The sequence below is a fragment of the Bos mutus genome, chromosome 10 (genome assembly GCF_027580195.1).
Source record: "Bos mutus isolate GX-2022 chromosome 10, NWIPB_WYAK_1.1, whole genome shotgun sequence".
Lineage (NCBI taxonomy): Eukaryota > Metazoa > Chordata > Mammalia > Artiodactyla > Bovidae > Bos > Bos mutus.
In genome coordinates, this window is record NC_091626.1 from 18,121,806 (window position 1) to 18,148,350 (window position 26,545).

At 43.2% G+C, this 26,545-nt stretch overlaps 1 protein-coding gene across 1 annotated transcript in view; it reads left to right on the top strand.

The window, feature by feature from the left end:
* The window catches only part of THSD4 (thrombospondin type 1 domain containing 4), a 447,625-nt gene that overhangs the window by 399,661 nt on the left and 21,419 nt on the right, over positions 1-26,545 (top strand). The window contains exons 5-7 of the mRNA XM_070378485.1: positions 12,325-12,500; positions 14,876-14,972; positions 20,593-20,868. Of these exons, the coding sequence (XP_070234586.1) occupies positions 12,325-12,500; positions 14,876-14,972; positions 20,593-20,868 (549 nt within the window). The remainder of the gene's footprint in view (positions 1-12,324; positions 12,501-14,875; positions 14,973-20,592; positions 20,869-26,545) is intronic.

The window sequence follows — 26,545 nt, forward strand, 5'->3', positions numbered from 1 at the left end:
TGTCATCCCCTTCTCCTCCTGCCTTCAGTCTTTCCCAGCATGAGGATCTTTTCTAATGAGTCAGCTCTTCACATCAGGTGGCCAAAGTATTGGAGCTTTAGCTTCAGCATCTGTCCTTCCGATGTATATTCAGGAGTCCTTCTGATGCATATTCAGGATTGATTTCCTTTAGAATTGACTGGTTTGATCTCTTTGCAGTCCAAGGGACTCTCAAGAGTCTTCTCCAACACCACAGTTCAGAAGAATCAATCTTCTCAGCCTCCTTTATGGTCCAACTCTCACATCCATACATGACTACTGGAAAAACCATAGCTTTGACTAGACAGACCTTTGTGGGCAAAGTAATATCTCTGCTTTTTAATATACTGACTAGGTTTGTCATAGCTTTCCTTCCAAGGAGCAAGTGTCTTTTAATTTCATGGCTGCAGTCACCATCTGCAGTGATCTTGGAGCCCAGGAAAACAAAGTCTGTCACTGTTTCCATTGTTTTCCCATCTATTTGCCATGAAATGATGGGACTGGATGCCATGATCTTTGTTTTTTGAATGTATGTCACCTTAGTGGTAAGGATTTGAATATATGAATTTGATGGGGGAGGACACAAATATTCAAACCATAACAGGGATTAATCTGTCAAAATATGTATAAGATCTATTGGTATATGAGGAAAATTATGAAACTCTGGTGAACAAAATCAAAAAAGAACTAAAACTGAGGAGATGTTCCATGTTCATGAGTATTAGAACTCAATATTGTCAAGTAATGTTTTACGTGATCTGTGCACATGGTCTCCCTGCAGCATGTTTATACCTATCAGAAGATGTTCAAAGCCCATCAGAGAATACTGGGGCTTCGTCTGAACTTCGTGTTCAATTATACATGCTGTTTCTCCTCCATCACATCATGTATTTGTAGACATTATCGCCTAAAATTAATTCGAAGTTTTACAAGAGTAACTGGGGAGCAACACACTTGTGGTTCAGGGTGCAGAAAACAGTGGCACCTACCTCCGCTTTAGAAATTTCATTATCTAATCCAGTCCTGGCTGTACATTAGCATCAACTGGGAGCTTGTAGATCTCTCACTGCCCAGGCTACATCCCAACCAGTTAAATCCAAATCACTGGGGAGATGTAACCCAGGCGTGAGTGTTTGGGAGAGAAGTCAACTTGTGGGGTTTTTTCAAGTTTTTCTGTGGAAATAATTTGAATTCATAAAATATTGCAGAAGTTGCTCAGTGTTATATGGCAGCCTGGATAGTGGGGGGGATAATGGATATATATATGTGAGGTTGAGTCCCTTTGCTATTTACCTGAAACTATCACAACATTGTTAATTGGCTATATGCCAGTTCAAAATAAAAAGTTTAATTTTAAAAGATGTTGCAGAAGTTAAAATACTACAAAGAACTCTTGTATTTCCTTATTTAGAATCACTTCTATTTTTTCCTCTGAACCATTTGAGGGTAGGTTAAGTGCATCGTGGCCTTTTACCCCAAAACATCCCACTCTCAGAGAGTATTTAGTGTGTGTTCGTGCTAAGTCTCTTCAGTCGTGTCCGACTGTTTGTGACCCTATGGGTCGTAGCCCACCAGGTTCCTCTCCATGAGATTCTCCAGGCAAGAATACTGGAGTAGGTGGCTGTGTCCTCTTCCAGAGGATCTTCCCAACCCAGGTATTGAACCCATGCCTTTTACATCTACCTGCATTGGCAGGCGGGTTCTTTACCACTAGCCCCACATGGGAAGCCTGAGCATTTACTAAGAATAGGTAAATACTTAGTAAACACTCACTCTCTTATGTAAGCACTGGCGAGCCAGCAACTTCACACATTTACGCTGTCACTAAACTCACAAGTATTTAATTTAACGTCCTACTCCAGATTTGTCAGTTGATCTCATAATGTTGTTACAGTACTTTTCTTCCTCTGGTTCAGGAGCCAGTCTAAATTAGGTGATACAATTCGTTGACATTTCTCTCTCTCCTCAATTAATCTGTAATGTTTCCACAGACTTCGTCTTTTCTCATATTGACACTTTTTAAAAATACGGTTGTTGTTGTTGTTATTCAGTTACTCAATCGAGTCCGGTTCTTTGTGACCCAATGAACTGCAGCACACCAGGCTTCCCTGTCCTTCACTTCCCTGTCCTGAAATTTGCTCAAACTCATGTTCATTGAGTCATGATGGTGATGCCATCCAACCGTCTAATCCTCTGTGCTCCCCTTCTCCTCCCGCCTTCAATCTTTCCCAGCATCAGGGTCTTTTCCAATGAGTCAGTTCTTCGCATCAAGTGGCCAAAGTATTGAAGCTTCAGCTTGAGCATCAGTCCTCCACTTTACAAAAATAAAGCATTCCTTGCTGTCTGCTGTTGCTTGTGAGTAGATGAAAGTTATGCCCGCTCAGCTGAGCATGGGGTTGGGCATGGTGTTTCCTCTGCAAGGTCCGCATCAGGAGACCCACACAGTGTCCACCTTTTCTCACTGGTGCTGCTCATTTTGATCACCTAGGAGAGTGCTGCCCAGTTTCTTCACTGGATAATTATCTTTCTCTTTCTCCCTTGCAACTAATAAGCAGTCTGAGGGGCTGACAAGACCACTGGAATATTTTGCTCCATATCAGAATTTCCCCCATGGTTCAATGTGGATTGATGATTTTTGGCTGATACAATATTTACCTTGATGAACAAACTGCAAATGATTTTCCAACTCCATCACTCTCTCCATATTTACCAGTCAGCTCTTGAAATCCTCCCTTCTCCTCTGTGTATTTATTTATCTAGATATTATTGGTATGAACTCATGAATTTCCTTTTTTTCCAGTAATTTATTTATTCATTACCATATTTATTTGGGTGCTCAAACAGTCTCAGGTGTCTCTAGTAGGAAGCCCTTCAAGGTGACTCCTGTATCCTTGTAACAGGTCCCCAGTTTTGTGAACACTTCCTTACTTCCAGGCTTATCTTGTACCTACCCTGCCCTATCCCTGGTACTAGTCTTTTCTCCAAAAAAAGACACCTTTTCATGGAGAGTGGTATAAGAGAACAAGATTAAGTTTGCAAGGTATGCTTATTGCTAGTGGGTTGTCTCCACTTCTTAGCCCTCTTAGCAGACAGAGCTAGGAAATATACGCTTGTGTGTATATACATGCAGGCTTCCCTGGAGGCTCAGTGGTAAGTAATCCACCTGTCAAGGCAGGAGACACAGGTTCAAATCCCTGGGTCGGAAAGATCCCCTGGAGAAGGAAATGGCAACCCACTCTAGTATTCTTACCTGGGAAATCCCATGGACAGAGGAGCCTGGTGGACTACAGTCCATGGGGTCACAAAGAGTCAGCCACAACTTAGCAACTAAACAACAATAACAACAATATATATTCATACATGTAATAAAAATACACATGCATGCATATATATTTTTGTGCATATGTACATACACCAATATATACATTATTTCAAAATCATTAATTCATGCTTTTATCTCAAATTAATTTTTTAATTAATTTTTATTGGAGTATAGTTGCCTTACAATACTGTGTTAGCCTCTGCTGTATAGCAAAGTGAATCAGCCACACCTACACAAATACCCCTTTTTCACACTTTTATCTCAAATTTAAATCCATCCCCACAAGGTTCTATGCTGCCTTCCCCCATTCCATATTTATATGTCTCCTTTCCACAGTGAGATCCCTGGCTCCCAACAATATTTCGTCCAGCCATCTTGGAAAAATGTTTGATAGTGCCTAATGCAACTAAGCATGCATATACCTATAATCCAGCAATTCTACTTCTGGGTATATTCCCAACAGAGATAAGTACTTATGTCCACCGAAAGCATAATGTTTGCAGCAGCTTTATGCATAAGAGCCAAAAACTGGAACTTCACCAAAAGTCAATCAATAATAGGAAAGCACATTGTGGCATATTTATACAATAATAAATTGCTGTGAAAAAGAATGAAACTCCCGATAAAAGCAACAAAGTGGATGAATCTCATGGACATCAAGTTAAGTAAAAGATCTTCAATGTAAAAGAGGATGCATGATATTATTCCATTTATGTGAAATTCAAAACCAGGGAAAATAGGACTCTAGAAAGCAGAGTAGTGGCAACCGCTAAGATTTGTGAGGATGGGATAATGATTCTGAGGGGGCAGGAAGGAGCCTTCTGCAGGAGCTGGGATGTTGTGCATCTTTATCCAGGTAGAAGTAACACAGGCACAATACAAAGACAAAAAAGTCATCAAGCTATAATTTAAATATTTTACTATATGCAAGTTACATCCTATTTTTTTAATTTAATATAGCTATAAATTGAGTTGCCAATGCAATTAACTCAACTGAGATGATTTAATCAGACCAATTCCACATGTGTTTAGGAAATGACAACTGCATCAGAATTTAATCATGTACCTGGCAACTACTGCTTTTCTGGTGTAATACACATCCCGTGTCAGTAATGGGAAAAATTGTACATGCAAGGATCTAACAGTACAGTTTCATTTTACAGGGTTTTCTCAGTGTCTTGATTTAATTTTTTGTTGAGTTGAATTGGACTGTGTTATACACACCCCAAGGGTTAGTCACAATCCAAACCTTTAATGGTTTACTCTTTGTGTGTAAAGTCACTTGATAATAGGCATCCTCTAGGGTTAATGGCACCCCACTCCAGTACTCTTGCCTGGAAAATCCCATGGATGGAGGACCCTGGAAGGCTGCAGTCCATGAGGTCGCTAGGAGTCAGACACGACTGAGCGGCTTCACTTTGACTTTTCACTTTCATGCATTGGAGAAGGAAATGGCAACCCACTCCAGTATTCTTGCCTAGAGAATCCCAGAGACGGGGGAGCCTGGTGGGTTGCTGTCTCTGGGGTCGCACAGAGTCGGACAAGACTGAAGCGACTTGGCGGCAGCAGCAGCAGCAGGGTTGATTACTGGTAACTTGAAATTCATGGAAAAAGTCAGCTCCTAGAATCCTAAATGCTCGAAGGAGGGCATTGTGACAAGAGCTTCAGTAGTAGGGTGGAATGAACATAGGTTTCAACCCCCAGACTGGCCCTTTTGCTACCCTTCTCTCAGTGTCAGCTCTGTCGCCCAGGCAAAGCCGATATATAAGACGTGAAACCGTTCCTCCTTTGATGAAGACATCTTCTCTTTTGATCTGGACTGAAAAATAAGAGATGAGGGTGGGAAGGTATACTGCAGTGCTTCTCCAACTTTGAGTGCACTGCAGCCACCAGGACAGCTTGCTTAACCTGAGTGCTGGGCCCCACCCAAGTTTCTGATTCAGCCAGCCTGAGCCAACACATCTACCAGCTTCCAGGGGATGCTAATGCTGCTGGCCCAAGGACCACACTCTGAGAATTACTGCCACAATTGCAATGAATGTGGAAGTAGAGCATCAACGTTCAAATCCTGAACTTAACCTAATAGTCTGTGACCATGAGCAAGCAACTTAATCTCTCTGAACCTATTTTCTCATTTGTATGATACAGACAGTATGTGTCCTGCTTGCCCTATAGGATTGGCATTCATATTTTGTGAGTTCATTTGTGTTTTGAAAACAATAAATCATTAGACCAAAGGTTCTTCACATTTTTGTGCTTTGGACTCCCTTGGCAGTCTGTGGATACCATCTCAGAATACTGTTTTTAAATCTATAAAATAAGATACAGAGGAAAAAATGGAAACCAATTATACTTAATTAAAATTATAAAAATATTTTAGAAAAATAACTTGTAATATACATAGTGATGTGATTCTTTGACATTAAAATAGGTAATGTCATGGAGGGTTTTACATTACTATAATTCCAGAATAGTGATGAGTTTTTAAACAATATTTCAAAATATTTGTAACATCTATAATGTCATATGAATACATGAGTGACTTCTATCAGTGACCAAGTCACAGTATTGCTAATACTATTATGGTCTGTTGCCTATTATAAATATAATAGAAGGAATGCCAAGTTTCAGTTGGGGGTTAGTGAAAATAAAGATGCGATTGACAGACCCCTCCAAGGTGGTCCTTGTGAAGTGAGTGATTGTGTTCCATTTTCAGGGTATCTAGCTTGGGTAACATATTCTGAGACTCACTTGGGATGGTGCCCGTATGTGGGCTTCTATGGAAGCTCATAGACCAGAAATGGCAGGACCACAGACCTCCAGCTGTATCAGAGCAGCAGTGCCAGTGACGTCCGACCTCTGTACCCTTGAGTTTGTTGTGCTGCTTCCATTATAGCTTCTAAGAATTACTGAAATATTAAGAAGCTTCGAGGAACTTGTTAGTAGGAGGATCACAGTGATCCATCATGGAGCCAGTGTTTGGGTCATCAACAGCGGGCATTAAGATGGTGGGATGAGGTGTGTGAGAAGCAGGGCATGGATATATTAACAATTTGTACATGAACCTTGGAGAAGGGCACTGTTGATACAAAGAGTTTAGGCCAAAAATACATGCCCAGCATTGACCATTTAAACTGGAATAAAACCCCAATGTCCAACAAGAGTGGAGATTTCCTCTTACTGACATAGTTGTAAAGTTGCCTTTCACACAGACTTTGCCAAATCTTGACCTCAGTGAACACACGCACTAGCAAGAGCCATGAGTCACCTGCACCTTTCTGTGAGTTAGTTCTGGACACCATCAATAGCCCTGGAGCTGCTTACAAGTACAGATATTGTAGATGCAGCTGTTTTCAATGTAAGGCCAGATGGGGGGCTAATTTTGGACCTGTCTCAGAAGCTAACCTCTGGGCATATGGTATTAGGATCATGTTTGCAAAAAATCTGATGTTGCTTTTTTTTTTTAAGTGTTTTGCTAGTCTATGGTTTAAAATTCATCTAAACCCTTAGTGAGAATCCATGGACAATAGTTATTTAGTCGTTAAGTTGTGTCTGACTCTTTTGTGACCTAAGGACTATAGCCCACCAATCTCCTCTATCCATGCATTTTCCAGGCAAGAATACTGGAATGGGTTGCCATTTCCTTCTCCAGGGGATCTTGCCAACTCAAGGATCAAACCCAAGTCTCCTGAGTTGGCAAGCAGATTCTTTATTGCTGAGTCACCAGGGAAGCCCCATGGATAACAGTAGTAGATGGTAAAAAAGATTCAGGGTCCCAGTGTTTAATTTCCTAGGGGGCTCTTTGCCATACTTCAAATGGTTCTTTAATGGACTTTTTGGTTTCCAGATAATAACCTCTTCTATAACACTGCCATTAACAGCAATAAAATCTTAGCCAGAACCTATCTCAATTCTGAGCTTTTGATGCTCCAAATTGGATTGTAAGGAGAAGCTGTGAAAAGGGAGAAAATATTTTATTTCTGCTTGTACCATGTCCTTTATATTAATTAAAATTTTTTAAGCTTTAAAGAAAGTAATATATGCATGTGGTAAAACAAATTTTAAATGGTAGTAAAAGGATATAAAGTGGAAAATAAATGTCTCCCTTCTCATCTCCCATCCCAACCTAAACCTCCATTCCTTTCCCCAAATGTTAATTGTTTTAGGACTGTCTCGCCCTAAAATGTTTATGTGTGTGCCTACATGTTTTTTAATGTGTATATTTTTATTTTAAAGTGTATAACAAATGAGACCGTACCAAATGGACTGTTTTGTACTTTTGTTTCATTTTAAAATGTATCACAGAGTTCATTTCATACCCGTAGACCTGCCTCATTGTTTTTAGGGCCATGTGGTATTCCATTGCATGGTTATCCAAGATGACAGTTTACTTAAGTAATCCTCTATTTATGCATATTTAGGTTGGTTTTAGTTTTCTCAGTTGAAAACAATCTGCAGAGAATATCCTTATTAAAAAAACACTTTTGTATACTTACAGAAGGATATCCATCAAGTAGTTTCCTAGAAGAATAATTCTCAGGTCAAGAATATGGGCATTTAAACCTATTGTGGAAGGCGGGGGCGTGGAGGGAGAGGGGAGGAGGGGCATTTAGCCCCATATTCTTGACCTGAGAATAGTTAGTAACCAAACTGCCTTCCAAGGTCGGATCAGTTTACACTCCCACCAACAGTGTGGGGATGCAGGGGTAACAGTTGTTGTTTAGTTGCTAAGTTGTATTCAACCCTTTTGTGACCCTATGGACTGTAGCCTGCCAGGCTCCTCTGTCCACGGGATTTTCCAGGCAAGAATACTGGAGTGGATTGCCATTTCCTTCTCCAGGGGATCTTCCTGACCCAGAGATCAAACCTGCATCTCTTGCGTTGGCAGGCGGCTTCTTTACCACTGAGTCACCAAGGAAGGTTACTTAGCCATAAAAAGAATGAAATTCTTCCATTTGCAGCAACGTGAATGGACCTAATAGAGAATATTAGGCTTAGTGAAATATGTCAGACAGAGAAAAACACTATATGATATCACTTATAAGTGGAGTCTAACAAATAATATAAATGAATGCATGTGCAAAACAAACATTGACTCACAGATACAGAAAACAAAAGGGGAAGTGGAAAGGGAGTATATTCTGTGAAAATACTGAATCATTATGCACTAAAACCGGAAAGTAACCTAATGTTGTAAATCAACTATACTTCAGTTAAAAAAGAAATACTGGAAAAGGTCAAGAATGAGTTCAGACCTACACATCTGAGGGATGTTGTCAAATAGGTGATTAGATATACAAGTCTGGGACTAGGGAATTCCCTGGAGGTCCAGCAGTTAGGACTCCACGCTCTCACTGCTGAGGGCCTAGGTTTGATCCCTGGTCAGGGGACTAAAATCCCACAAGCTTAGGACCAGAGGATAATACTGAATTGGAGACATAAATATCAAACTCACTGGAATATAGTAATTGAAGCCATGGGCATAGATGCAATTGCCCGTGAAAGGAGTACAACACCCAAATCAGGTCTACTCTGAAGCCTTAAGGGACACTAACATTTAATGGCCAAGTAGAAAAAGATGAGAAAAAATAAAGAACAGATGCAGAGCCCAAGAGCAGGAGGAAAGCCAGTTGAGTGAGTGTCCCAGAAACCAGTGAAAGAAGACTTCAAATAGGATGGAGCAGCCAGTAGTGCCAAATGCTGCCAAGACGTCCAATAAGAGGAAGGCTGAAAATGCCCATTGGATTTGACAACGTGGAGGTCCTGGTCACATTCATTTGAATTGTTTCAGTGAAATAATGGGAATAAGAGCCAGATTGCAGATGACTGAGAAGTGAATGGGAAATGAGAACAGAGAGACCCTATATGGACCACTCTCAAGAACTATGGTTTTGAGAGAAAATGGCCCAAACCTATTCATCCTCATTCTCAACCCTTGACTCTTCCTTTCCACTCAGTAAGCTGAAGTGATTTTCTAACTTGGTATTCGATGTTCCACAGCTGTGGTCTCCCAGGAGCCCTGGCCGTGAGCCAGCCAGGGATAGCATCTTTGGCAGGTGGGAGGCACAGGTCACCTCAGCCTTGCGGGTTCTTCCTCCACTCCTGCAAGCAGCTTCTGACTCTGCAGGCCTGGGAAGGCCCATTGTAGAAAACACTGCTGCAACTGGCTTTAAGAAACCAAGAGGCTTTATACTTTAGTGAGATCTGAAAGAGATGGGAATACCAGACCACCTGACCTGCCTCTTGAGAAATCTGTATGCAGGTCAGGAAGCAACAGTTAGAACTGGACATGGAACAACAGACTGGTTCCAAATAGGAAAAGGAGTACCTCAAGGCTGTATATTGTCACTCTGCTTATTTAACTTATACGCAGAGTACATCATGAGAAATGCTGGGCTGGAAAAAGCACAAGCTGGAATCAAGATTGCCAGGAGAAATATCAATAACCTCAGCTATGCAGATGACACCACCCTTATGGCAGAAAGTGAAGAGGAACTAAAAAGCCTCTTGATGAAGGTGAAAGAGGAGAGTGAAAAAGTTGGCTTAAAACTCAACATTCAAAAAATGAAGATCATGGCATCTGGTCCTATCACTTCATGGGAAATAGATGGGGAAACAGTGGAAACAGTGTCAGACTTTATTTTGGGGGGCTCCAAAATCACTGCAGATGGTGACTGCAGCCATGAAATTAAAAGACACTTACTTCTTGGAAGGAAAGTTATGACCAACTAGATAGCATATTCAAAAGCAGAGACATTACTTTGCCAACAAAGGTCTGTCTAGTCAAGGTTATGGGTTTTTCCAGTGGTCATGTATGGATGTGAGAATTGGACTGTAGAGAAAGCTGAGTGCCGAAGAATTGATGCTTTTGAACTGTGGTGTTGGAGAAGACTCTTGAGAGTCCCTTGGACTGCAAGGAGATCCAACCAGTCCATTCTGAAGGAGATCAGCCCTGGGATTTCTTTGGAGGGAATGATGCTAAAGCTGAAACTCCAATACTTTGGCCACCTCATACAAAGAGTTGACTCATTGGAAAAGACTCTGATGCTGGGAGAGATTGGGGGCAGGAGGAGAAGGGGACGACAGAGGATGAGATGGCTGGATGGCATCACTGACTGGATGGACGTGAGTCTGAATGAACTCCGGGAGTTAGTGATGGACAGGGAGGCCTGGCGTGCTGCGATTCATGGGGTCACAAAGAGTCAGACATGACTGAGCGACTGAACTGACTAAAAATGTCTCTGGTGAAGGAAATGGCAACCCCCTCTCCAGGTATTCTTGCCTGGAGAATCCCATGGACAGAAGAGCCTGGCAGGCTACAGTCCATGGGGTCACAAGAGTCAGACGCAACTTAGTGACTAAACTACCACCACCACTGAAAATTGTAAAGATAATGTCTGGAATTGACAAAGCAAAACAAGCTAAGGCTGGGTGATGGGATGGGTACATGGAGGCTTATTATACCTTTCTCACTCCTTTTGTTCATGTGTAAAATTTTTCATAATATATTGTAAAACACATTAAGTTTAGTAACTGTAAATTGAAAGTACACAGGACCAGTGCCACCACAGGCCTACTGTTGAGCATGTCACTTAGAGCAAGATCTCCTTTGGGGCTTCCCCTGTGTTTCAGTGTATAAGAATCTGCCTTGCAATGCAGGGCACGTGGATTTGATCCCTGGGCAGGGAACTAAAGATCCCACATTTCACGGGTCAGCTGAGCCACGTGCCACAACAGAAGATCTTGTGTGCCACAGCTAAGACCCAACAGTCAAAAAAGTAAATAAATATTTTTTAAAAAGAAGAATAGGGTCTCTTTAAATCCAATTTTCCTTTGGCCTGGGGGAGCGGGGTGGTATCCAGGTACCAAATGTGTGAGGGGGGAATATGCGTCCTTTCTTCTCTCAGTAACCACAGAATCTTGCTCCTTGCCCCTCTTCTCCTTTATTACCTCCCTCCTGAGTGTGGACTCCAAGTCAGAGTTCTGTCACCCATCTCTGAACTTGAGCAAGTTCCCCCTCAGACGTGCTCTGAACAATGAAACTGCACATCTGCTTAGCAGTGTTGTGAAGATCCATTCTGACCGTGTATGTGGGAGTGGTTCACAGCGCCCATCCTTAGAAGGCCACAGAAGTCAGGGGATACACATGAATCTAAGTAGGAGAAAATCATATGACCCTCCTAGCCCATCTTTAGTTTTGCCGCTTTTAGTAGACACACAGGTAGGAAGAACTGTAAGAAAAATTCTATTCAGTAAGAAAAAATAATTCAAGCATGATGCATAATCTATATTCATGAGTCAATGGGTAATAAACTGAGACTTCGCTTCAGTGTTGGGGAGTATTAAGGAGCGGTGGGGAGTAGGGCAGTCAGAGCATGCAGGCCCTAACAGAGGTGGTCCTCCCAGCTCCATGATTGCTCCCAGCTCCATGATTGCTGCCATGACAGAACATGGAGCCAAGGGTAACATGTCTTCTTGTTTTACAAGAGAAGCTAGAGCTCTAAACCTTTTATGTGAAATCTCCCAATTCTTAAATTTGGGTTCAATTTTTTTAAAAATAAAAACACTACAATGGCCAAATTAAGCTCATTTGTGAGCCAAAATCAGCTCATGAGCTGCCAGTGTGCAACCTCTCACCTTTAGATAATGGGATAGAATACAGTTTCTGTTCCCCCTTCCTTTTGTCTTCCACCTCTGAGTTTCTCCTTTCTCGCATGTTCCACGTCCTTCTCTCCTAACCTCTCCCACCCTTCCTTTCTAGATTAAGTTCAAGAGGTAGAAGGGGTTGAAGTCAGTTGAAGGAGTGATGAGGCCCAAAGGGATGTGATCTAGACGCCTCATCCTGCCCCAAGGCCTAGGCCAGTGCCCCGCACATAGTGGTTGAAGCAACAAGCTTGATGAATGAATAAGCCAGCAACCAGGGGTCAGTCAGTTTCTTGCGCACACCTGGGCTCACCTGAGGACTGTCTCATTTTTCTCAACAGCCTTGCGAAGTCGTTCTGGCCGCTCCATCATCAATGGGAACTGGGCAATTGACCGGCCTGGAAAATACGAGGGCGGAGGGACCATGTTCACATACAAGCGTCCAAATGAGATTTCGAGCACTGCTGGAGAGTCCTTTTTGGCCGAAGGTCCCACTAATGAGATCTTGGATGTTTATGTGAGTTTGAACTATTGCCTTTGTGTCTTCTTGCTTCTCAGGACCACACTTGGAAAAATTAAACAACAAATGTTGCCCCGGCTCAGTAAGATCATTTGAGCGGCGCCTTTTGGGGTGCCCTTACATGCTTGGCGCTCATCTTTGCCACTCACCTCCAAATGTACCAGCTCATAGAAACCATAAACTCTCCCAGATGCCTCAGCGTTTACTGACCCAGTAAAACCAATTTTACTTGTTGAATCAAATCAGAGGCAAAACATATCCTTTATTTCATGAGCACTGGATCTCCTCCAGGCACTTTCCTCCTATGCTAATTTGGCGTGTTTTCTTTTTACGGCAAAAGAAAGCAAATGCCTAAAGCAAGACAAGACCACTCACAGTTCCCAGCCCTCTTCAAATTCGATTAAAGCAAGTGAAGAAACAAGAACTCCAGAGTCCTCCGCATGACACAGTAAAGCTTGGAGTAACAATATAGAGATTTACTAGAAGTTCCCTGCTTCCCAGAAGATAGCACTTTGATTTCTTTTACAAGAAACTAAAAGTATTAAGTTGCCCCACAGTTAAAAAATGGGCTTTATTTTTATATGAAACCACTAGAATCCAAGCTTCTTAAAAAAGATCAGGAAATAAAAGAGGACCAGAAATAAAATCTCAAAATCAAAGTTTTGATAAAAAGGAATGAGCTCGCCCATCAATATATATTCTCTCACCATCTCCAGAGTCACACTGGTGTACCTGATATTTGCTGAGTGTGAGTTTTATAAATATTACTTGTCCAACTATACAGTTACCTGTTCATTCCCTTTGGGCCTAGTGGCTCATGGACTAGAAACAACAAAGGAAGCCTTGTTATAACTCATTCTGAATAGACTGAGTCTATTTTTAATAGACTGTCCAGTGGTTGTTGGACTCTGGGTAAGTTTCAAATGGCATCAGGGGTAAAAACTCAGGTTGTTAAAGGCCCACTGTGGGTGGTCTGGGATGTGGTGGCCAATAATAATTTCATAAACGGGACAAGGTTTGTACTGGCAGAACATTCGCACAGAAGAGTGGGGAAGGATTTCCAGGCTCAGAAGGAGTGTCCGATTGTGTGAAAAGAGAAGTGAGGGAACTAGGACTGGATCGTGGGAACCTGTGGTCATGCCACCGTGTCTCTCAGGGATTCTCTGCTCCCCACGTGGTTCCTAGATCTGAGGGCCCCCAGGGTTCTTATGTCTGCCTTCCCCTGGATGATTTATAGACAGGAAGCCCTGTTTCACACATAGGGAAGGAGTGAGGGCTGATGGCATAAATGAATGGAGCAGATACCCTCATGGACCAAACAGGACCCACCCTTGCAGGAGTGACTCAGAGAACACCTCTAGCTAACAGGACCTCAGAGATCAGCTGTGATTCTAACCTCCTGTCTCTCCAGATGAAGAAATCAGAGGCTATGAGATTGAGGGACTTGCTGCAGGTGACACGGCTGGTCAACAGGAGAACCCCTTTATAAAGCAGTAGAGAAACATCAAAACACGACCCTGTCTCCTTGCCTGGCTCGTATTTTCACTTCAGATTCCTGTTCAACTGCTTTATTTAGCCCACCACCCTGCTTCCCACCAGGAAAGCCATGGGTACAAAGGATTTTGTGCTCCGAACCCAATAGGGAGGGAATTAATCTGCCACTGTGTACTGGCTTGTTTTGTATTCTGGGTGACTTCCACGGCCCTATGCAGCTTTTATCATGGGTTTCTGAGAGAATAGGACCCAGGAGACACTTCCCTTATTTGGTACCTGTATTTCTCACCCTACCTCTCTGTGATTCTGGACCTTTCCATGGATGAGAGGGGATGGGACTCAAAGAGTCAATAAGGGAGAAGGTTGGGGCAGACCTTCCTGAGCCAGGCTCACAGGCCAGGCACAGGACTTCAGAGGAACCTAGAAGAGCTCCTGCTGGCACTGCCGGAAGTCTGGCCGTTCCTTCATGACTCTGCCTCACCACCTAGTGTTCAAACAGTGTCTCTGTGGTGTAAACCTAAGTGTCTCTTGGACATTTTGAGATCTGTGCACAAAATCTACGTCATGGAGAAAATGGTGGGGAGCCAACAAAAAGGGTAGCTACCGTTGCTCCCATCTTTCCATTTGGAACTTATAAAATCTTGACCTTCAGCCTAGTTTTCTTCCGAATCTCTCAAAGACTATGTTCCTCATTCTTCAAAAGCAAATAGCAAAAAGCCATCTGAAAATAACTTTCATTTAGTCTGTCGCTGGCCCACTATTATTATTAGATGTAAATCAATCCACTCATTTATAGTTAATGCCACTTACACCATTGAGCCCAGAGTCAGCCGGAAAGAGATGTGCCTGTGCAGTGACATTGACCTCTGTGTTGTCAGATGATACACCAGCAGCCTAACCCAGGAGTCCACTACGAGTACGTGATCATGGGGAACAACGCCATCAGCCCACAGGTGCCACCTCACAGGAGACCAGGTAAAACTCCTCGTTTTGCTGCCAATCATCCCAGATCATTTCCTTTTAAAGCCCTTTCTCTGTTCTTGTATATCTGTCCTCTGTCTATTAGTTAACACAGCGCAAATTCATGGACACATACTTCAGAGTCAATATATCAGAGGATGCTTCAGCATTCGCCTGAACTTTCTCTGAGAGTGTTTCATGCACTTGATTTAAACGTGAAGTGAACAGAACTTCCCTGGTGATAGGTAGATAAGAATCCACCTGCCACTGCAGTCTGATCCCTGATCCAGGAAGATCCCACATGTCACGGAGCAACGGAGCCCATGCACCACAACTGCTGAGCCTGTGCTGTAAAGCCCAGGAACCACAACAAGAGAAGCTATCGCATTGGGAAGCCCGCACTCTGCAGCTGGAGAGGAGCCCGCACAGCGACAAAGACCGAGTGCAGCCAAAAATAAAATTAATTAAATTTTTTTAAAACTGAAAAAAACCCAAAGTGAACGTTCTCAGCCTGCCTTTCAGTTCAACATCTTGAATTGTCTTATGTATTAGTTTCCTATTGCTGCTGCAACAAGTGACCTCAAACTGAGGAGCATAAAACAATAGCAAATTTACTATCCTATAGTTCTGGAGGTCAAAAGTCCAAAATGGGTTTTGCTGGGCAGAAATCAAGGTGTTGGTGAGCTATGCATTCTCTGCAAGCTCTGAGAAAGAATTGATCTCCTTGCCTTTTTCAAATTCAAGAGGCCACTTTCATTCCTTGGTTCGTGGCCCCCTCTTCCATCTTCAGAGCCAGCCAAGTAACACCTTTAGATCTCTCTGCCTCTGACCGTCTTCTGCCGTCATATCTCCTTCTCTGACTCTCACCCTCCTGCCTCTTTCTTATTAAGGACCCTTCTGGTTACATTGAGCTTGGCCAGATAAATCTTTCCACCTCAAAACCCAGGATAGCTTAATTATATCTGCAAAATCCCTTTTGCCACATTAAACAAACACATCCCAGTTCCAGGGATTAGGACCCAGACACCTTCAGAGGGCCATTGTTCTATCTACCACATGGCTTTTCTCTTGGTCCCCTTCTGCTTCCACTGACACAGCTTTGACCTATAAGAAAAGCATCATGGGTTCGCATCTAACAATTGACCTCTTCCCAGTGGGCTCTGCTGAGAGACAGAGCTGGCAGCTCTGCTTGGCTGCTGCTGGATGTGTCACAGCCCCTGGCTGATACTTCTTCACCAAATGGTGATGGAGCCTGCCACCCAAATGGAGACTGTCTTTTCTATCTTTCAAACAGAAAGGTCTGCAGAAATATTCATAATAATTGCTCACACAGACTGAGTCCTCATTATGTGCTAGACACTGCTGAGCCCTTCATATAGACTAACTCATCAATTCTCACAAGTATACTCAGAGGAAGGAACTATTATTAGCCCCATTTTAAGAGTAAGGAAATAGAAGCTTAGAGAGACTTACATCCTGGACCTCAGGCCAGCCTGGGTCACTAGACCTGTGCTTGTTATACTGCCTAGAGGTGACCTGGTCCAACGTCTGTCCTAGCAGGTGAGGGGACAGACATGAGACCCCATCCATCCATCCTTCCCTGGGCTGCTGATTGGATAACCAGGTCGTCTGTCCCAGATGGAGGAGGCATCAGCTGGGCTTCCTGGAGACAACAGCCTGGTGTTTGCCTGGCATGTGGGGTACGTGTGTTGTCCAAACTCCAAGTCAGCACACTCAGCCTGAAAGAATTTTTAAGCCATTTCCAGGAGCAATATACAGCCTGAGAAACCAAGTTCAGATGGCAAAATATTGAGATTACTGATACTGATTTATAGGGGCAATTGGATAGACTTTTTGAAATCATATAGAATGATGGTGATTGATAGCAAGCCTAATGGGTCTCAGTTAATGGGTAGCATGTGGTCCTGGGATCAGCTGCCTGGGATAGAGCAGGCCAGAAGGGCTCAGCCATAAAACACTGATGAGGAGAGGCAAGATGGACCAGGCTTCATCCTCCATATCAACAGAGACAGGAGGTCAGAGCTTGAATTCAACTCAGCCACTTTTTTGCTGTGCATGTTCATGCAAAGAGTAACTTCTCTGAACACATTCACAATCCACAGAATAGAAAGGAAGAAAATGTACATCCAAAGGCTTTATTTTGGAGGGGAAAGGAATGAATTAGATGTCTATCCTAGCACAGTGCCTAGGGCATATAAGACACATAAAAGATCTTAAAAGGTTTTATCTGATAACATTTGGACAGTCTTATTTATACCAATATAACTGGTCTTGATTCTATTCGTTTAATTTGCCTATAATATTTCAAACCATGAAGTATTCTGTCAACTAAATAAGAAAGTGCTGATGAAAGAGGAGAGAAAGCTCTAAGTTTTAACTGCATTTTATAGTAACCCTAGAATTTGCCTCCTTATTTGATATTAAACTAATGAATGCTTGAACACTATTCAATCAAAATAGAAATATGTAAAGTAAAATGCAACTGCTCCACAGTTGCCAAAACTTGAAAGCAACCAAGATGTCTTTCAGTAAGTGAATTTGGATAAAAGGACTGTGACACATCCAGACAATGGATATTATCCAGTGCTAAAAAGAAATGAGCTATCAAGCCAGGAAAAGACATGTATGAACCTTAGCTGCACATTACTAAGTGAAAAAAGCCAATCTGAAAAGTCTGCGTACTATATGGTTCCAAGTATGTATGACTGTCTGCAAAAGATGTAACTATGGAGACAGTAAACAGATCAGTGGTGTCCAGGGATTACAAGGGAGGGAGGGATGAATAGGCAGAGCACAGAGGATTTTAGGGCAGAAAAACTATTCTGTGTGATACTGCAAAAGTTGACAGATGTCACACATTTGTCAAAACCCACAAAATGTAAAACACCAAGAGTGAACCCTAATGTAATCTGTGGACTTCGGATACGTCGAGTGTAGTTTCATCAGTTTTAACAAATGTACCACTCTGATGTGGGATGTTGATAGGGGAGGACGTGCATGTGTGGGGGCAGGAGAAAGAAGGGAACTCTGCGCTTCCTACTCAGTTTTGCTGTAAACCTAAAACTGCTTGCCATGCTGTGCCTAGTCACGGTGTCCAACTCTTTGCAACCCTATGGACTGCAGCGTGCCAGGCTCCTCTGTCCATGGGATTCTCCAGGCAAGAATAGTGGAGTGGGTTGCCATGCCTTCCTCCAGGGATCTTCCCGACCCAGGGACTGAATTCGTCTCCTACGTGTCCTGCATTGGCAGGCGGGTTCTATATGTGTACGATGCGTGTGTACTCAGTCCTGTCCAACTCTTTGCAACCCCATGGACTGTAGCCTGCCAGGCTGCTCTGTCCATTCTTCCCAACCCAGGGATCGAACCCATGTCTTCCTAGGTTAGGAAGATCCCCTGGAGGAGGGCATGGCAACTATATATATATATATATATATATATATATAGGTATATATATATATATATATATAGGTATATACCTATATATGCAATTCCCTGGTGGCTCAGATGGTAAAGCGTCTGCCTGGAATGCGTGAGACCCAGGTTCAATCCCTTGGTTGGGAAGATCCTCTAGAGAAGGAAATGGCAACCCACTCCAGTACTCTTGCCTAGAAAATTCCATGGATGGAGGAGCCTGGTGGGCTACAGTCCATGGGGTCACGAAGAGTCGGACACAACTCAACGACTTCACGATATACCTTTATGTGTATGTATATACACACACACATATATATAAATTCTATTTATTAAAAAAAAAAAAGTAGTATTCCCAACCTCATACCTCGCCCAGCTTCCCAGAGGCAATCTCTCTTAACAATTTGGAAAGACTCTGTCCAGCCCTCTCTGTGCATGTACAAACGTGTTCAAGCCGATTTGAATCTTTGTCTATAATCTAAGTATACCAGGAACATCACATGCCAGTCTTTTCTATAAGTTAACATAAAACTAGCCTGAATTTGAAACTTCCTTGAAACTGGTAGAAAATTCCATCCTAATCAATCTGGAGGCTCCCCCCTACATGCCAGATATGAGGAAAGTTTCCTGCCTGGCAGGTCTGTGGTGCCCAGGAAACACAAGACCTCAGACGCCTACTTCTCCATCTCTCTCTCTCTTAGAACGTGCTCTCCACTTTTTTCTCCTCCTTCCCCTGGGCCAGCTCCTCTGGGACCTGCTATCCTTACTGGGAGCTCAGGTTTTTTGCTATGGGAAAGAAGAGCTGTTGACTTCTAGTAGCTTTTGCCTTCTCTCCTACACAATTCTCAGGCAAGAAAATCCAAGAATTTAGCCGCTTGGACTAGGAGAGGAGGAGGAGGAACAGAGATAAAGAACAAAACACAAGTTAATCTCTCAAAAAGTGTCCTGCCACGTCTGCGTATGTGTATGTGTACACAAACTGAATTCTGTCATGCTTTTTTCTTTCACCAAACAGCCTGTCAGTCATGACGTGTATTTGCTTCATTCTTTTCTTAAAAATTACATAGTATTTCATTCATGGCTGTAGTATAATTTCTTTTAACTAGTACCACTGGGTCAGGAAGATTCCCTGGAGGATAGCCTGGCAACTCACTCCAGATTCTCGCCTGGAGAATCCCAAGGACAGAGGCGCCAGGTGGGCTACAAGAGGATCGAAAAGAGTTGGACACAACTGAAGCAACTCAGCACACATGCACGCTCTGGTGGACATTTAAACTCATTCTACTGTTTTGGTGTTTCAAATTAGTAGACGTACTTGTACATACAGCTTTATGTAAAAGAATGGGCATTGAACGGCTAGGTCAAGAGATATGTGCATTTAAAATGTAGAGCGATCTTGCCAAGTTGCCCTCCAAAGCTTTGCATCTATTTGTAGGCTCACCCAGTGTGAGAAAGTATGTTTTACAGCACCTTCAATGAGGGGTTTAGGGATTTAAAGGTTTCCAGAGTTTCTCATCTTTATTGTTCAGTTCAGTTCAGTTGCTCAGTCGTGTCTGACTCTTTGCGACCCCAAGAATCGCAGCACACCAGGCCTCCCTATCCATCACCATCTCCCGGAGTTCACCCAAACTCACGACCATCGAGTCAGTAATGCCATCCAGCCATCTCATCCTCTGTCGTCCCCTTCTCCTCCTGCCCCCAATCCCTCCCTGCATCAGAAACTTTTCCAATGAGTCAATTCTTCGCATGGGGTGGCCAAAGTACCGGAGTTTCAGCTTTAGCATCATTCCTTCCAAAGAACACCCAGGGCTGATCTCCTTTAGAATGGACTGGTTGGATCTCCTTGCAGTCGTTAAGATAAATAGAATTGCTATTGCTGCTTTCTCGTGTAGTTCTTTAATTAGGAATGAAGCTGAGCACTGTTGTATGACTTTTGGTTGTATGTAGTTCTTTTCTCATGAAAAGAAAAGAAGTTGCCTCTCCCAGGTCCTTGCTCACTTTCCCTTCTGTGATGTTCATCTTTTTCTCATTCATTTTTAATAATATTTTAATATTAGGGAAATTAACATCTACTTATTTTAGATACATATGCTTTGAGTTAGAAATGATCTCACGCTACCTGATTTCTAATGCTGAATCATTTCCTTTTGACAACTCACCATACAAACCCATCTTCTGTGGTGTGTGCACTTGCCTCTCCTAGGGGAGCCCTTCAATGGCCAGCTGGTACCAGAAGGGAGGAGCCAGCAGGACGGAAAAGAGAAAGAGGGGGACCAGGAGAAGGCAGACGAGCGCGGTGGGGCACCTGAAATGTTCACGTTGGAATCAGCACAGACCTTCCCAGTCAGGCAGCCAGACAGATTCTCTCTCCACCGGCCGGACAGTGTGGTGCCACCAGCTCCACAGCCCCCTCGGCAGAGCCGGGATCACAACTGGAAGCAGCTGGGGACCACAGAGTGCTCGACAACCTGCGGGAAAGGTAAGTGCGTGTGAGGGCTAGGAAGGTCTCTACAGACTCCCAGGCAGGAGTGGGGAACATAGAGGTGAGCCTCAGGCATGTGGCAAACACTTCTCTCCTTGAGCCTGACTGCAGGATGGCTCGCAGTGGATTCTGTGTTAGGGGGTCCCCAAGACCTGATGATCCACTGGAAGGACCTGGAAAACTCAGAAAAGCTGCTGTGCTCGTGGTTATGATTTATTACAGTGAAAGGCTAAAGATTAGCATCAGTAAAGGGAAAAGCACATGTGACAAAGTCCAGGAGACACCAAGCCAAGTGCCAGCCTCCAGGTGTCCCCTAGGGCCCAGTAGAGTGACACAGGGCTACATTTGATTAAGCCAGCAATGTTATAGATAAGCCTAGTATTGCCAACCAGAGAAGCTCACTCCAGCTTTGATTTCCAAGGGATTTATTGGGGTTCAATCATGCAGACATGCATCTCCCACATTAGCTATTCAGCCTCTAGCATGCCGGAGGTCAAACTATGACTTAAGGCATGCAAAAACAGGCATTCATATAAATCGCATTGTTGGCCTAGACTAGATTGTCAAAAGGATACAGAGCAACCCAAGATCTCCAGCATAGAATAACTCTCATCAGCAGAGTATTCCAGGGGCTCTGAGGTTAATTATCTCCAGCCTTAGTCAAGGGCCAGTCCTGGACACAGGTCTCTCCTTGGAATACACAGGCTCTGAGCAACCCAAGCCTGCTGAGTTAACCCTTTCCTGCACAGGACATTCATTAATAATCAGAGAATACACTCACCTAGTTCAAGATCTACAAGTTGACACTCAAGGCAAGGTCATCATGGAACACTCACACAAATGTCACTGGAGAGTCATTCTCACATCTAAGGATTTCAGAAGAAAAAAGTGCTTTTGGAGCTTGCAAGCTTAGTTAGCTAGCTTTTATACTCACCAACATTCACAACTCCCTTCCTCCTCTTCAGTAATTTCTTGATCTTGTATTTATCCCGTTATCTTAACCCCGATCAACTAAGACCACCAGGAACAAGACTGCAGCCCAGCAAAGTCAGTTTATGCAGCAAGGGGGGCTACACACCAGAGGAGGTATACAGCATTTCTCCAATGGAAAGAAAAGATCCAGTAATAGGATTTGGGGGGAAGGGTGGAGTTTTGGTGAAATTTAAATTGGGTGTGAGGTGATACCTCATTGTAGCTTTGACTTGCATTTCTCTAATAATTAGTGATGTTGAGCATGTTTTCATGCATCGGTTGGCCATCTCTATGTCTTCTTTGGAGAAATGTCTATTTAGGGCTTCCACTCATTTTTTGGTTGGGTTGTTTGTTTTTTGATATTGAGCCGCATGAACCATTTGTATATTTTGGAGATTAATCCTTTGTCAGTTGCTTTGTTTGCAAATATTTTCTCCCACTTTTAGGGCTGTCTTTTCTTCTTGTTTATGGCTTCTTTTACTGTGCAAAATCTTTTAAGTTTAATTAGATTCCATTTGTTAATTTTTGTTTTTATTTTCATTACTCTAGGAGGTGGGTCAAAAAAGATCCTGCTGTGACTTATGTTGAAGAGTGTTCTGCCTATGTTTTCCTCTAAGACTTTTATAGTGTCTGGCCTTATTTAGGTCTTTAATCCATTTTGAGTTTATTTTTGTGTATGGTGTTAGAGAATGTTCTAATTTCATTCTTTTACATGTAGCTGTAGTTTTCCAGCACCTCTTCTTGAAGAGGCTCTTTTCCATTGCATATTCTCACCTCCTTTGTCATAGATGAGATGACCGTACGTGTATGGGTTTTTCTCTGGGCTTTCTATCCTGTCCCATTGGTCTATATTTCTGTTTTTGTGCCAAGACTGGACCTAGAAACTGTTACAAAGTGAAGTAAGTCAGAAAGAGAAAGACAAATGTATATTAACACATCTGCAGAATCTAGAAAAATGGTGTAGATGATCTTATTTGCAAAGCAGAAATAGAGACACAGACATAAGAGAACAAATGTATGGACACCAGAGGGGAAGAAGGGGAAGAACTGGGAGACTGAAACTGACATATTTACACTACTAAGCATAAAATAGATAATTAATAAGAACCTACTCTATAGCACAGAGAATTCTACTCAGTGCTCTGTGGTGACCTAAATGTCCATCTCAGTGGGAAGGAAATCCAAAAAAGAGGGGATATGTGTATATGTAGAGCTGATTCATTTCGCTGCAGAGTAGAAACTAACACGGCATTTAAAGCAACTATTTGTTGTTTGGTCACTCAGCCGTGTCCAACTCTTTGAGACCCCATGAACCACAGCATGCCAGGCTTCCTTGTCCTTCACCATCTCCCAGAGTTTGCTGAAACTCATGTCCATTGAGTCCATGATGCCATCCAACCATCTCATCCTCTGTTGTCCCTTCTCCTCCTGCCCTCAATCTTTCCCAGCATCAGGGTCTTTTCCAATGAGTCAGTTCTTTGCATCAGGTGACCAAAGTATTGGAGCTTCAGCATCAGTCCTTCCAATGAATATTCAGAGTTGATTTCCTCTAGGATTTACTGGTTTGATCTCCTTGCAGTCCAAGGGACCCTTAACACTCCAATACAAATTAATGTAAATAAATAAAACAAGGTTGTAACAGATTTGAAGCCAAGCCTGTCTGTGTGTAAAAGAGTCAATATCATTATCAGTTTGGACTGTGACATGGGCTCACAACCCTGAGTCCTTAAACACTCCAAAGTTAAGACAGATGTGGGATACGATGTCCAGAAACCCCTGATCTAATGTTCTGCACCTGGGTTGGAAATTGATGCTGCTTCTCTGTTCCAGGTGCCTTAGATCTCATTTTAAGAGTATGTATAATCTTTTAGTCATGATTTCCTTCGTGTATATGGTGAGAGCTTCCTGCTTGCAGTGAAGTGCTATTTGTGATCCTAAAACAGCTGTTCTTTGAGGGGAGGTTATCATAGAAACAAAAGCTGTATCTCAGAAAGTTTCTGCAACTGGGAAACCGTGAAGCTCCCAGTGTATTGGTTTGGGGATTTTTTTTTTTTTCCCTTTTCTTAAAGAGACTTGTATCTGAGAACACAAAATTTGGGAACCTCGGCATAATCAACATGTGGAAAAATCTTTCACAACCACCTCTAAAGCTTTTACCTTTTTCATAGGAGCACTGACTTAGTGGCTTTGGAGAATCAAATTTAAGTCTTTAGTTCCTCTTGGGGTCTGGAGCCCTTTCTATCGGAAGTTTGCTAGTTCCATGATGCTTTCAGAACTGGAGTGCTGACTTATGGAGGCTTTATTGTGCTTATACTTAATACCTGCACAGAGAACATTAACTGGAGCCATTGTACCAACTTCTCTTATAAGCCTTACCAGGGAAAGTAAATGCCTGCTAAATGTGTCTTCACAGAGGCAGAAAGCAAGAGATAATTATACATTAAGGCCAAAAAGAGTTTAGTGAGGATCTGTCACAACATCAGTTTAGTGTAGTAAGCAATGCGAAATGTACTTGACACAGAAACTCAAGATCAGCATGCATTAATCCCTAAATATTCTACCATTTAGGTAATGGTATGATGCCCATTGGGCTTCCCTGGGAGCTCACATGGTAAAGAATCTGCCTGAAATGCAGGAGACCCTGGTTTGATTCCTGAGTCAAGAAGATCTCCTGGAGAAGGAATAGGCTACCCACTCCAGTATTCATGGGCTTCCCTGATGGGTCAGATGGTAAAGAATCTGCCTGCAATGCAGGAGACGGGGGTTCAATCCCTTGGTCAGGAAGATCCTTCCGTGGGTTGGGAATGTCTCCTGGAGGAGGCATGGCAACCCACTCCAGTATTCTTGCCTGGAGAATCCTCATGGACAGAGGAGCCTGGCGGGCTATAGCGCATGGGGTGGCAAAGAGTCGGACACTGTCACATACACATGATGTCCATTAAGGGGTTTCCCTGGTGGCTCAGACAGTAAAGAATCCACCTGAAATGTAGAAGATGGGGGTTCGATCCCTGGGTCAGGAAGATACCCTGGAGAAGGGACTGGCAACACACTCCAGTATTGTTGCCTGGAGAATTCAATGGACAGCAGAGCCTGGAGGGCTAGAGTCCATGGGGTTGCAAAGTCAGACACAACTGAGCGACTAACATACATACATGATGCCAGTTAAAGGAACCAAATATACTCGGAACTAGATGAAATCAAGGCAGTTATAAAAAGGATAAAAATTGTTGTTGTGTGATTTGATGCCACGGATGGCAGGTATAGAAGAGTCTCTTCCATCTCAGCCTTTAAATGTAGCCTGGCCCAGCCTTTCCAGTAAGATGAGATGTAGGCCTGTCTGGAGACCGTAAGGCATTGTCTTATGGGACAAGGACACAGCATGTGCCCTTTGCCACCCTGCTTGCTGCTCACCCAGCTTTGTGTTCACTGGACGGATGCTACTTACTCATCCAGGTGGTCATTCAATGGTGCCCATCTATTCTGTCCCAGGCACGATGGAGGGACCCCTTTGCTCCCTCTAAGATTTGCTCCCAGCCAGCGATGGTCTCAGATGTGCAGCGCAGGAAGGCAGTGCAGATGCACAAAATATTTAGCTCATCTCGTGGTCCTTAGTGTAGTGATAAGTATGCCGTAACCAAGAAGTTCTGAGCCTGCCAGGGCTGTTCTTCTCTTTTCTGCAAAACCCAAGTTCACTTGCTTTGTAATCTCATTATTTGTCCCCACAAAAACCCTCTCTAAAACTCTTCTCCAGTCCTTCCTGGCAGCGCTTGCCAGACTGACTACACATGCCTCTCAGGTTAAAATTTCAGCACCATGATAGCATCGACACAGGAAAGACCTCTGTCACCACTGGACAAGAGTGACCCATACTCTGCTCAGTCATTGCCCAGACCTCTGTCTATCTGGTCAAATTCTTGGCTTGGCTCAGCTGATCCCTGAGTTTAAAGACTAGAGTCGTTTACTGTTTTCTTGCTCCTTATTTTGCCTCTCTCTTCACAGTCCTCACTGACGTCTGCACTGGCCCCTGCCTTCACTGACTTGCCTCATTTTACCTGTGGTATGCTCCCCGCTCCAGTGGAATGTACTTCCATTTTGATTAACATGCTCAGCGTCCAGCCCAACCAACTGATCCCAGATTTTTCCTGCTGCCTGAAGTCCAGCCAGCACCTGACCTCCCCACCCCATTCTTGCTGGCTAGCACTTAGTGGACTAATTGTGTGGCATTCTTGGGCAATGAAGAGATGGCCAGGTGCCATTTTGCAGAAATATAAACTGACCCAAAGAAAGAAACCATTTTGGTCATTGGGTCAAGAATTATAGAGCTATTGTTTTCTCACCATCAGAGAAAGTGTGCCCCTGAATTTATTTCCTTGACTAATCTCTGGAACTTGACAATGGACAAATATATGGTACAGGCAGTAAGAAGGTGGAAGGGGGCAGGCAGTGGCCATCTGCACACAGCCCCAAGCAGGATCCATATTTCCAAGAGTATTCCTAGGGTAACCTGTATCCTTTTAGCTAGGGACATTCAATTCTCCCCTCATTAATGCCAAGCAGTTGGGGTACTTACTTTTCCTTTCCAGTCCACAAACTTCTAAGTAGAAAAGTTTAACCCACATGGTCTGGAGGGAAAGGGATGGGCTAAATAATACGATTTTTACTTAATCCCTTAATGGCTGAGTCCCAGTGGGTATCCTGCAAG